At 39.8% G+C, this 13,110-nt stretch overlaps 1 protein-coding gene across 2 annotated transcripts in view; it reads left to right on the forward strand.

Moving 5' to 3' along the window:
- The first annotated feature begins 5,790 nt into the window (after nt 1-5,790).
- Nucleotides 5,791-13,110, forward strand: part of oprm1 (opioid receptor, mu 1) — a 39,584-nt gene continuing 32,264 nt past the window's right edge. For both annotated transcript variants that reach the window (XM_006783658.2, XM_087850119.1), the window contains exon 1: nt 5,791-6,432. In XM_006783658.2, the coding sequence (XP_006783721.1) occupies nt 6,191-6,432 (242 nt within the window). In that variant the 5' untranslated portion in view covers nt 5,791-6,190. The remainder of the gene's footprint in view (nt 6,433-13,110) is intronic.

Genomic DNA, 13,110 nt, shown 5'->3' on the forward strand with positions numbered 1-13,110 from the left:
GAGTTCTGCTCTATAAACTGGACTGAACGATGCATTCAAGTGGAGTAAGAAAAAAAAAGACCCTGAAAAAAACATGCACCATACAAATTTGTTATTGAGCTGAGATTTGATTCTGTAAGGTACAAGAAAGAAATGCAGCTGGTCTGTTTGACTGTGTTTGATGCCTGTGGTCAAATTTCCATTCAAATTTTGGCCAAATTTAAACAGAAAATCTGCACAAAGATGATGAATGCATCCATCACCCACTCCGGGAATTAGCATCTTGTTCAATTGGGATGAACAGATGGTGGTGCTAATTCTCCAGCCTTTAAACGACTTCAGGACAGACAGACAGATAGATAGACAGCACCAATTGAGCTATACTAGTGTCTAAGCATGACTTTTATTAGTTAGCTGAAACATATGTGTTTTAACATCAGAGATTCTCAGTATATATTTCTGCTAAGTGTCTTTTTTAAGAAAAATAAACTTGTGAAAAGAACCTGGGATTTGAGGGGTTTTAATGAGGCTGGGAGGAGTTGTAAAAATAAAAATAAAATAAAATAGTTTCGATTGCTTGACACCGCACCATGTGGTTATATCCTGTTTAAACAAGCAGGTGATGTGCTGTGAATATTATGTACTTGCACTACAGGATCAACAACCACCTGTGTAGCATATGAGGGTATTTTCTCTGTGAGATGCAAAGTAATTCTCACCATGGCAACAGGACAGAGCCCCTACCACCAACCACTTCACCCAAGATGCGTAAATGAGGCAGCACTGCTTCAGAGGAATTACAATATTACACAGTGTAAGAATTTCTAAAAGCATTTGTGGTGGCAGATTTCTTTTCTCATGTATTAATCACATATTTAATTATATCACATTAGTTATAGTAATATCACTTCCTCACTTTACCATAGTAAGAGCACTCCTGCCACTACTTTACATGCATGTGGAAAGTTAACACAGTGAAGCCATTGTAATGGGAGACATTAAACAGATAGTGAGGCTCCTTCTGCTTATCAGGGATGGAAATCCTTAGGTGACGGCCAAGCAGAACACAAGGTCATAATTCTCTCTGTGAGGGAGGAGGTATATATAGGCATAGAAAATATATCAGATGTTTAAACTGAGAACATATGATACTTTAAGAAAGATATTAGGTCATATTGAATTTGATGGTAGTAATATATCAAAAATTTTGAAGGACACAAAGAAAGGATGGAAAAGTGAGACTAATGATCTTCAGGTTTTAGGCACCACTGCATTAAAAAAGGCATTATTTTGTCATAGAAATCACTGCACTGCCATTCCAGAAATGTACTACACACAAATGCAGGTTAAAGCTTGATCATCCAAAGAAGCAGCCATGCGTGAACACTATCCAGAAATGTCACCATCTCTTAAAAAAGCTCATTAAAAATGGATTGAAGGAAAGTGGAAAACTCTGGTCAGAAAAATCAAAAGTCAAAATTATTTTTGAAAAACACGGATGCTCCATCCCCTGTACTAAAAAGGTGGGGGACCATCCAGCTTGTTTTCTTGTTGCTTGTAATCACCTGCTCATTCTTACTCAGTCTCTTTTCACTTCTCCTTGTCACCTGCTCTGTGCACCCACAGAAAACACACTCACCTGGAAACTAGCTCAACTGTCGTCTGTGGAAACCTCCAGCTCCTCCTGCTTGCATCTGCCATCTCCGCTAACTCTTAGATACCCACCAGCTGCCCACAAATGACCTCTATTCACTCCTAACTCAAGTAAAACTGTTAATAACCACCTGGATTTCTCACATGAATCATATTCCTGTTTAAGACTCCAGTTAAGCTCTTTGTCTCGTCTCTGATGGAACTCCCATGTTCAAGCATGTAGTGCTGTTGAATCTCCAAGCCAAATGCCCTCTATCCGTAAACCAATCACTCCTTAACAATAAACACTCCAAACCTGCCAGCTGCTGTCTGAGTTTGTTCTCGGGGACTGCTTTTTGCCAAAAGAAAAATCCCCCACAGCTTCCAAGTAGAAGAGTCCGGGTGCTCAGCTGGCCTTCCTGCAGTCCAGACCTCTCAGCAATTGAAAACATTTAGAGCATCACAAAATGAAAAATGCAATAAAGAGCACCCAGGACTACTGAGTAGCTGCGGGACAAGATTCCTCTTACAAACGTCCAGCAAATTCTGTTTATGGACTGTTGTTTAAAGAAGGAGTATTACAGACTGGTAAACATGGCCCCATCCCAACTTTTTGACACACGTTCCTGCCAGCAAATTCAAAATGAGCTAAGAAGTTTTTATAACACATTGTGGAAACAATACTGGGATCCATATTACAAGAGCTAATAGTTTCTGTAGTACCTGCACCTTTTACAGTTTTCTGACTGGCAGCCTATCCAGGGTATCAGTCTATCACAGAGCTGACAGCTGGGATAGGCTCCTCTAACGCTTTTCTCAGTGTCTGCAGAAATCCCTCTAAAACCAGAAATCGACTGATCCGACTTATGATCAGATAATTGTAATCTGTGAAGGACAGAAAGAAAGTGATACGGTTCCCCATCACTGGTTGGCTGCACTGCCCAAACTAATAAGAATTAAAATCTAACGAGAAGTCAGAGAAGCTCATAAAGTCATAAACAGGACAAATTAATTTGTTTTTTTTTAAACAATATTAGCCAGCCATGAGTTTTATTTATTATCAGAGTAGGCTCCTTTAATTAGATTCATCACAAACACAGGTGGGATTAAGAAGGATTTAGCTTCTTGAAGCGAGTGTTGTTGTGATTTGGTGCTATATAAATAAAATTAAACTGAATCAGCAGTGGTTGGCATAGCTTGACATCAACTTTGTTTTAAAATAGGTTTAAACGTGTTAATATATTTTTTCCTCCACTTCGGAACTGTTTTATAAGAAAGTAAACAATCATAAATAGCCTACTGCATGGCAGCCACATGTAGTTACCTATTAGTAATGTTGATTGGTAAATGGCCTGCATTTGTATAGCGCTTTACTCAGTCCCTAAGGACCCCAAAGTGCTTTACACTACATTCAGTCATTCACCCATTTACACACACATTCACATACTGGCAATGGCAAGCTACGTTGTAGCCACAGCTGCCCTGAGGCGACAGAGGCGAGGCTGCCGAACACTGGCGCCACCGGGCCCTCTGACCACCACCAGTAGGCAAACATGGGGTTAGTATTTGGCATGCAGCCAGGAAGCAGCGTGGGCTCGAACCACCGATCTTCTGATTAGTGGCTGACCTGCTCTGCCACCTGAACTACAGGTGGCAGAGCATGGCTCTGCTTGGCTCGTTGCTCTTATGTCTGGTTAATAAATAGAACTAAATGTTCTAAATGTTTATGTTGTTTTACATAAAACCCTCAATATTTCTTTATTCTAAGCTTTCTGCTGGATGATGGTGGAAAAATACTGGGTTTAAAAAGCTGAACGTTTCCTTAAAGGTTGACTTTGTATTTAGAACCTGAACTCTAGTCAGGTTGCTGAACCCCCCAAATCCCCAGAAACATTACTCAATACATGAAGTCGTGTTCTTTCAGAAGTACAGCTCTGGAATTAAGTGAGCCATTCCTAAATTGATTCCCACATGAATATCAGGGAACAAAATCTGAAGACCAAAAAAAAAAGAGTCCTGAATTAGACATATGAATAGGCTAACAGTCGCTTTCTTTATCCTTTTCTTTAAATGAATTACTATCATTAAGATTGACATAACAAGTTGTCCATGAAATTTAGCTGCCATCTGTGCTCTGTCATAGCAATGAGTGTAGCATCTCTTGGTGCAACACTTCTCAGTCTTGCGCCGCTGAATCATGAACATATCACTGCAAAACACATTTAGAAAGGAAGCTGACCTTTTTGAAAAGGGCACTCAGCCATAAGCTCACAAAAGCCTTCTGGCCACAGAAGTAAACCTGTTTCTACTATTAAAATCAGAGCTGAAAGGAAACAGTTTTTATAATGTCACAACCAAACAGTGTGGAAACAAAGAAATGTAACATCATCAAGAGTCTTCATATATAACTATAACATTTGTAGCATCATAAATTATTTTCAAATATGTAAATAGGACTTGATGCTCGTTAACTTATTTAAACTTGCAAATGTGCTAATGCACCAAACATATCTGCCCATGCATATGAATTTAAATCAACTGCAGAATAATTCAGTGCATTAATGATTATGTTTAAACACTTACAAACCAAAGCAGTCTTTAACTGGTCTTAGTCAGAGTGCTTTTGCTGTCTAGACATAAACATATATATGTATATGAACAGGATTCTGCATCTGAACCATGGACTACGGTGATTACGTCCATTCACCCTAAACATCACTGTGACACTTCATTCTATCAAAACTGCGGAAATACTTGTATTATAAAAAAAAACATGTTCTTCTCCAAGTTTTCCAAGAAATTCCCACTGTTCAGCCATCAATGGAATTTTTAATCACAATCAACAAAACACTTTAGCAGGATAACTGAAGGATACTGGGTTGAGCTTATCAGACTTAGCTGAAGTGATAAAACTGTTATTTTACAAAAATAGCATTAATGCTCCCTTTTTTAATCACTTAACACACAGATGAATTAAGCTTTCAAGTTCTTCTTACTGTGCAATTTGTGTTGATTAAAGTGTTTGCAAGTAACAATTTTACAGCAGTGACTTTGAGTACCAGTAATGATCATGTTGAAAAGCTTTACTCTGGAGTCTTTGGCACATTTGTTCAATGATCTTTTGTCATTTTTGAAGCTATGTGAAACTGTAATGAGACAAGTGGGGACATTATCTCGATTAAAATCAATTCCTATTGGATTATGCAATGCTACATTCCCCTGCTGGGCTCACATAATTAGAATAAAGCACAGAAACAGAAATCAGAAGTGAGAAGCCTCATCAAAGCGGTACATGTGCAGGCATGGGTGACTTGACAGATAATCACGAGTGTTCTCTTTGTGTCCTCAGACAATGCTGTGAGCATTGTATTATCCTGCAGGTACTACAGAAGCAAAGACTATCACTGTAATGCTTCACTTTAAAACAAATGTGGTGACAGACACAGTAAATGTCCTGCAAACTACTGCTCATAGAAACTGATACCACAGCTGAAGCATTTTCTGGTGGTAACAATAGCCTGTTTCTTAGCTGGTTTTTTAAAAATGTCCAGTCAGAATGAAGAAAGAAAGAACCAAGAAGAGCTGAAAAAGGAAGGAAGAAGAGAAATAAGGGAAGAGGGATGGGAATGAAGAAGGAAAGAAAATAAAAATTAGGGAAAGAAAAATGTAATGCGTAAAATGCAGAGAAAACAGAAAGAAAGGAACGTAAAGAAAAAATACTGAAGTACTGAAGGAACAAAGATAAGCAATAAAAAAATCCCAGTGACAGAAAAACTAAAATAAGAGGGGGGAAAGTGAGGTGAGAGAAAGGAGATGTTAACGTGTAGAATGAAAATAATAATAATAAAGGAGCAGGAAAGTTAAAAGGAAGGGAAAGTGATCAAAACGTATATACGAAATGAAAGAAAATATATAAAATATTTTAAAAAATTATAAAAAATGCGTTTTAAACCCAAAATGGTCAAAAGAGTGAGCAGGGGAAAAGAAAAGAAGGAAGAACAGATGGAGCAAGGGAAGAAGGGAAAACACAACTGGGGGGTTAAAGGTGGAAAATGAGAAAAAAGAAAGAAAGAAAGAAGGAAGGAACGAAAGTAAGGAGACTAAAAGGAAAGAAGGACGGAGCAAGGGGGGACTGAAGGAAGCACAACAAGGCATGCGAAAAGGGGTGGGAAGGAACGAATGAGTAGACATGTGTGAACAAAAAGGAGGAATGAAAGGATAGGAAAGAGGCAGTAAGAAAAAAAGAGAGGAAAGACCCTAGAGTGAAAGAAGAAAGGGAGCGAACTAATTCATTTTCACGTCGTCTCTTCTGTCCCGTGCAGGCTCGCTGTGCTGCGCGAAGATCGTCAGAAAACTCGTTCAGGCTGCCGTTAACCCTCAAACCGTCAATACGCGCGGCACTATCTTCAACACGCTGAGGTTTAACGCCACCGGCGGCCCATCCCGCGCCTTACAGGCAGAGCTGCCCCGAGCACACGACAGAGAAGCACCCAGCGGGGCATCACAGGCACCGAGTGCGCTCGACGGGCACCTGAGGGGAGGTGAAAAACGCGCCTGCGGTACGTACCGGTCGAGGACCATGGACAGCGCCGGCAACTACTCAGAAGCGGATCAAAGGAGCCAGCTGTGCTCGTTTTATAACGGCAGCAGCTTGTGTGGGAACTTCACCGACAACACAAGCTTCGCCGAGGGGAGTAGAGGGAACAACATGGAAATCGACGCCAATCCGGTTATCATAGCGATTGCCATCACCGCTCTTTACTCCATAGTGTGCGTCGTGGGGCTGGTTGGAAACGTGCTGGTCATGTATATCATTGTCAGGTAAGGCGATTAAAAAAAAAGAATGAAAAGAAAAAACTCTTACACTGATATGAGTGGATGTTTGTTCTCAGACTTGTTGCACACAATCAGAAATGACTCCCAACATTAATTCGCGGGTGTGTGTTTTCGTCGTGTGTTTTTATGAGGCCGAGGGAAACCATGTGCTTTCGGTGGTGACAGCGCTGCGAGCACAGCTGCCGTTCGTGCGTAAAAATGCCTCCAACAACGCAGCAAATTGCTACAGCGCCGAAACCCGAGCTGAGCGAAGGAAAAGGAGGGAAAGAGAAAGAGTGAAGGGAAGAGGAGGTGTGCACAAAACACACTACTTTTCACTTTAAAACAGTGGCAGCTGACATCTCTTCTTTTAACCACGAGCAAAAATGATGTGATGCTGTGACGTGATGACAGCACGCGCCATGTAAGTCTCGTGCGAACGCACACTCCACGTCCAATGCTGCTACCTTCTTGCGCGCAAAGGCGTCAGTGTCTTGTGTTCGAGCAAATTCAACGAAAGTCTAGAAATAGTTGAGGCTAATATAAAGCCTGCAAGTGCTAAAAGTTACACAGGTTCCCCGGCTCTGAATCCACATATTAGATGAGCAGATTTGTGGATATTTGCTTTCTAAAAACAGACATAAGCTATATGTTCAAGCATGTTCTCTGTTGCTTCTTACGTATAGATAGCCAACCTTCTTGCCAAATTTCATATATCATGTTCACATCTCACTGACACATCTATCTAAAATGCCTTCCCTTCACAGGGTCAGCTTTTATCATTTCAATCACTTGGTACAAGAAGCACAGGGTGATCATACATGTTTAGTCCTACAGACTTAAAATCCGAGGCCACTTGCCTTTTTATTGTCAGCGTAGACCAACTGGAATAATAGAAATAGTCTTAGTTTCATTGTTCATAATCAAAATGGTTCACCACTGATTAAAAAAAAACTTCTACCTACTTCAGTGGACCTCACTGTCAGAAGCAGGATTTCACTGGTCTTTAATTACACACGAACCCCTGACATTTATGTCAGTTAAACGCTCCCTGGTGTTGTGGATTTGTTTATGATATATATATATATATATATATATATATATATATATATACCTGTATAGACCAGACATATACTCACATATATATTAAAATATATACTTGTATGCACTTTATATATATATACCTGCACTGCAGTTTTTATATAATGGAATCACTGTGATAAGCATTTAACCTACATGTTTAAAATCACAAGACACACACATCTGGGTCAAATATTATCCACAATTATATTAATGAAGTTTGTGCCACTTGTTGTATGAGCATATGTGATCAATACTGTCTGAAATGAAGTAATTAGGATCAACAAGTAACCTTTCATTGTGTTATGGCCAACGGTGACAAGTCCAAACAGGGTTAAATAAACTTGGCCCTGCTAAGATGCACCTGGGAGCCTCTCTGCCTGTCTTTGTTGCCAGAAGGTGGTGAACCGCCCATTTTTAACCAATATGGTAAACAAACTTGGCTCGGCTGAGAGTGCACCTGGGACACTTTTTGCCCTTCTCCGTTGCTCAAAGCTGTGAAAAACCTTTCCTTAACGGATATAGTGGCATACCCCTGGCAGCAAACCTGACAAAGTTGTCAGGAGGATTCATTGTTTTGTCTCTGCAATCGGTTTGATATCTGTAGTTTTGCTGACTTTTGGACTCGATCTGGCCATAAAACTGTCAAAGGGACCCTAAAATGATAGATGCTGGGAACAGTGCTCGGAAAGTTATGGAGTAGTGCCAGAAAGTTGTGTAACGCAAGTGTTGGAGATTAAAGAAGGGACAAAGTGCAAATTGACAACTGATTGGGGAAAAGTATTGACAAATATATTACATCAATAATTGGGGGTGTTGTGTAGAGTTAGAAAATACTTATTAGTTTAAATTTAATTCGGTCACTGACCCTATGAAAAGATGGGTCAGATGCCATCTTTTAAAATTTGCAACTCAACACTAGCCACTGGAATGCTATCTTATTCCAAACGAGGCTTGTTTAGGTAATAAAAAGAAGCTGGACTGGTGGAGCAGGATGAGGATGTAAAAAGCAAGAATACCTTAAGGGCTGAGGGAACAAAAACTGCTTGGCAGCCAGTGGTGAAAGTTAGGAGGAGGATGGTAAAAGTGAGGATGGTGAGCCTTCAATTTTTTCCACTTAGTGATTGCCTGCTTAATTGGTCCAGTAGAGTCACTGAAGTGTGACAGTGCAGAGAATTTGCCTTCATGCAAGTGATTGCCGAGGTGACTTCTCTGGCTCACCGCTAATAGAATATATAACACTTATAATTCTCCTCACTTGTCCACTAATTCAAGGGCAGGTGAATGCTCATGCACACATCATCCCCACACTAATTGCAGTCTGAGTGCTTCCTGAAATACATCTGTTTTCCTAAAGAATGCGCACATCTACGCCGGATGTTTTTTCCTCTCTCCCTTTTTTTTCCCCACATCTGTGCCGGATGTTTCCTGCACCAAATCACTTGCAGCGAATCTTCTCCCTTCTGCCTCCATAGCAACAAACCTGAGTGAAAAACAAAGGAAGAACAATGCAAAACTGTAAAATGTCTTCTGATGTCTGGCATTTATCAGTTGGTGTGTTAAAGCCATCAACACAGACTGTATATGGTGAAGGGCATCACTTTCTCATCCTCGGCTGTTTTACCAAAGCATAATAAAAAGGAACCCACCCAATGATCCCTGGCTTCTCTCCATAGTAATCAGAAGGCTGTAAATCCTAATCCTGACAGGCAGCCTGGAGCCTGCACAGGCACTTCTGTAACCAAAAAAGTTTTAAGGATTTGTGCAACTTTTTGAGCAAATGAGACTTTGTGGGAATTGCAAGGACACTAGAAAATATGTTTAATTTTCACAAAAACCACAGTCCACCAGGGTCATTAGCATTCATTATTCTCTTTGTCTTTCTCCCCTTCTCTGCATGTCTTATGCTCTTTTCTTTCTGTCAGCAAATTGAGAGTGAACTGCCATTTAGCTAATGATACACTGTGGATATTTACTTACAAACAGAAATGTAGTCTTGAATTCTCTGTCCCCATCGAGCCATAGTTGAAAGTAGTTTGTTGAAATTAAAAAAAGAGACATCAGCTGCTGAGGGATATTTTCTCCCGCTTGCAGTCTGAATAATGATAACCTTAACGCCTTTCACTCTTTATCTCTCTGTCCTTTTGCTGACTCTTATGGCCCTTCACAAAACTCTGCAAACATCCGCAAACTTCTCGCAAGCAAACAGACATTAACAGAGATCCGCACGCTCAATCGGGAAAATCGATTGCGGATGAACAGAAACTGCTGGGCTCCACAAGAAGTGTGCTGCCGGCGCTGAGTGCTTCCTGTTACCATGGAAACGCAAGGAGGTGTTTTGAGCGTGATGAGTGCAAAGTGACTCCATCACCACCAAACTGAACCCCATCTATCCTCATGAGGAGCTAGACCTAGTTGGGCACATTTATCAGCTTTCAGTTTTTCCTAAACTGTAATCGATTGAACATCTGCAGGCTGACAGGCTGACCTGCATGCATCCAACCACTGCTGCTTCCTCTGTACTGCATATAGCTCCACAACAGATGGCAGAATTCTGATGGTACTCTAACACTCTAAGTTCTGCATATTCCCGTTCATACAAGAGCTTCTCTCCAGTGACATGAAACATGAAGAATCTATAAAAAACTAATTGCTCGGGTCCCCGCTAATGGGTTTTTCATAGCTACCTGAAAAGCTAAAACAAGATAAGAAACACACACCTTGGTATATGCTTTATTGCTGAGCAAGCAACAGTCAATAAGATATGCTTAACAAGCATATTTTCAAAATCTAAATGGTATTACCTTTTAAATTCAGTCTATAAAATGCATTATGGCCTCACAGGCCTTATGTAAGATTTCACTTTGGTTATTCCAGAGAGATTAAATGTCTGTTTCAGAATGAGTTAGACAAGTAAGTAATAAAAATCCCCTTTGTGTTAATCTTCTCTCAGCAAGAAGCACTGTAGGGAAGGGCCAAGAGGGTAATGGTCCCAAAACAACTACAGTTCAAAATAACTACTTGATGTGTATAACCAAGACAGAGTGCACTAGCTTCATATTGACTTTATCTGAACTAAACAGATCCTGGGGGCCTTTACTTCAAGTCTACTGTAGTATGGAGAGGTGGAATAGTTAGATACATTAAGCTTTAAATGTACAGTGCTTAACAAATTTGTTAGACCATCTGTCATAAAACTGGAAAACACAAATATTTTAGAAATCTAGGAAAAGCATGTTTAAAACGAATCATTTCATTCTTATTTATTATATAAATAACAAACTGAGTTTACATTTTTATCATCAAATTTCAGCTTCTTAGAAGTCAGAAGTTAGTCAAGCAATGCATTCAACCACTACAACAAATTTTTCTGTTCAGGAATGCAAATAAATAACTGAAAATTTTTAAATCATCAAAAACGTGTGCTTTATTATGTGTTCTTTTTTGTGAAACTATGAGTTTGAAAATTCAGAGATTATTATTATAATAATGATATTTTAGATTTTTAAAAATCCTTTCTGTTAACGAGCTTGTTCATACTGGTAGAGCTACCATTGCACCTGATGGTGGCCAAATAAATGTGTTATGCACTATGTTTGTGGACACAGCAGCTCCTTTAAAACAGTTGCATTTTGTGCAGAATAAAAATCTGACATTGTGTTACAGATAGTAACCAACAATTAGCAGGAAGTGGATTGTGTGGGAGGAGAATGACCTGTACCTCATTAATACAAAGTTGGTTGCTGGGTATGCATACTGAAAAAGGTGAAAAACTGCAGGAGCCCTCAAGATTGACTTGTTTTTCTCTAGATCTTAAATGTTCTCTCTGATGAGTGTCGGTAGGTTGTGGTGGCTTGGAAAGCAGACACCTTTCATGTGAATTTTTGAGCATCCTCATGCATGATAGATGTGACTTCTAAGGCCTCTTTATAAAACAGATTTGTGAGAAAGTTTGATCTTTCTGTAACTTAAGCACAAAAACCACATATAAAACTTTAAGCACTTTGATCTGAAAATCTCCGTAGGGGTATTGCATATGCGTCCCAGCCTGTGGTGAACTGTACTCAGGGACACTCTAATGAGCTTGATATTTAGCTTCGTTTATCGAACCAAATATTTTTTCTCCCACTAAATGGTATGTGTTGCCTGGCTTTTTCTTCTTCTCGTTTTAGTTTAAGGTTATATTTGGGCTGATGTTATATAAGAACAAATCATAATTCAGATGCTGTCAGTTGAGGTGGATTTAAGATTTACAGATTAAAACTGCACAACTTACAATATTTATAGACTTGGTTTTTGTTTCGCTAATCTTTTTGGAATCAAATGGGAGCCATTCTAAATCTATAAACAACCCCTTCTAGAGTTGCTCTGCAGTGCATGGATTTTTCCAGCTACAGCCATGAGATCGTAAACTGACTAAATCAACAGCAGACACTTGTAACTCCCAAAGCTACCAGTACATTTGTATTCCTCCGTGATTGTACTTGGCACATACTTCTCTTCTTCAGCCAGCATCTGAGAAATGGTGTTTCTACCTCTTTTTTGTAACAGCTGGACATGCAGCAATCATGTTATATGGCTTTGATTGCTGATAACCAATGACAACGGAACATCTTGATAATTGCCTCTTGCATGCAGTTACCTTGTTTGCCTTTGAGTACAAACTCACCTAGAACAAAATGAGTGAAGACAAATTTATTTATGGAGCAACATTCATCCTTGGCAACAATAAAACTATCAGCTGCAAATGAAGAGTGATTGTTTGACTTGTGCATTTACGAGACGCCGTCTGAACCTCAGTGATCATTGCTATGATCAGTGAGCAGGAGACTGACGGCACAGCATGAACCTCATAGAGACACAAATTCAGCGTGCTGCGTCATGCTAAATTTGTGCATGTGCGCACAACAGGGTGGTACAGAGTCTAATATCTTGCTAAGGAGACAATTGTGGGTAGAGCATGCAGAGAACTAATTAGCCTGTCCTTCCTGTGTGTGCGTCTGTGAGTGATGAGTTCCCAAACACCACTGGACACTGCTGGAGAATTAGAGCTCTGTCAGTCTGCTTCCAGGAGCAGGTGTTCTGTTGAATTTAAAGACCGAACGAAACGAAGAAGTTAGACGACAACGGCGAGCGCTTAACCAGACTGTGGAGAAAGCAAAATGGGGTTTTGTTGAGTAACGTAATGACAGGCTCTTACTGTAAACACTGAGAGGATGAAGGAATGATGATTAATTAAGAGGAAACAAAAGACCGATTTTGCGTCTTTCTGTACTCGATGATTGATGGGAGCTCTTGGCTCTTTTATCCATCTGTCATTTCTAAAGTGACTCACTCTCTTACCCTAACTCTGCTCTTTATACTCTATGACAGGTGCTGTAAAACACATCTCTTTTCATCAAGGCTGACTTTTTAATGAGATTGGAAGGATCTGTTCTTCTGTAGCTCTTTATCTTTTTATTTTTTAAAAAGTATGACGTGCCTTTAAATTCATTTATTGCCACAACTCACAAAAAGATAAGCAAGTAAACAAAGCAAAGAGGGCATGCGATGACCTCACCTGAAGTGAAATTCATCACAGGTTGACAGTTGACAAATATTTTC

The sequence above is a fragment of the Neolamprologus brichardi genome, chromosome 13 (genome assembly GCF_056152115.1).
Source record: "Neolamprologus brichardi isolate AB-2024 chromosome 13, ASM5615211v1, whole genome shotgun sequence".
NCBI classification, from domain to species: Eukaryota; Metazoa; Chordata; class Actinopteri; order Cichliformes; family Cichlidae; genus Neolamprologus; species Neolamprologus brichardi.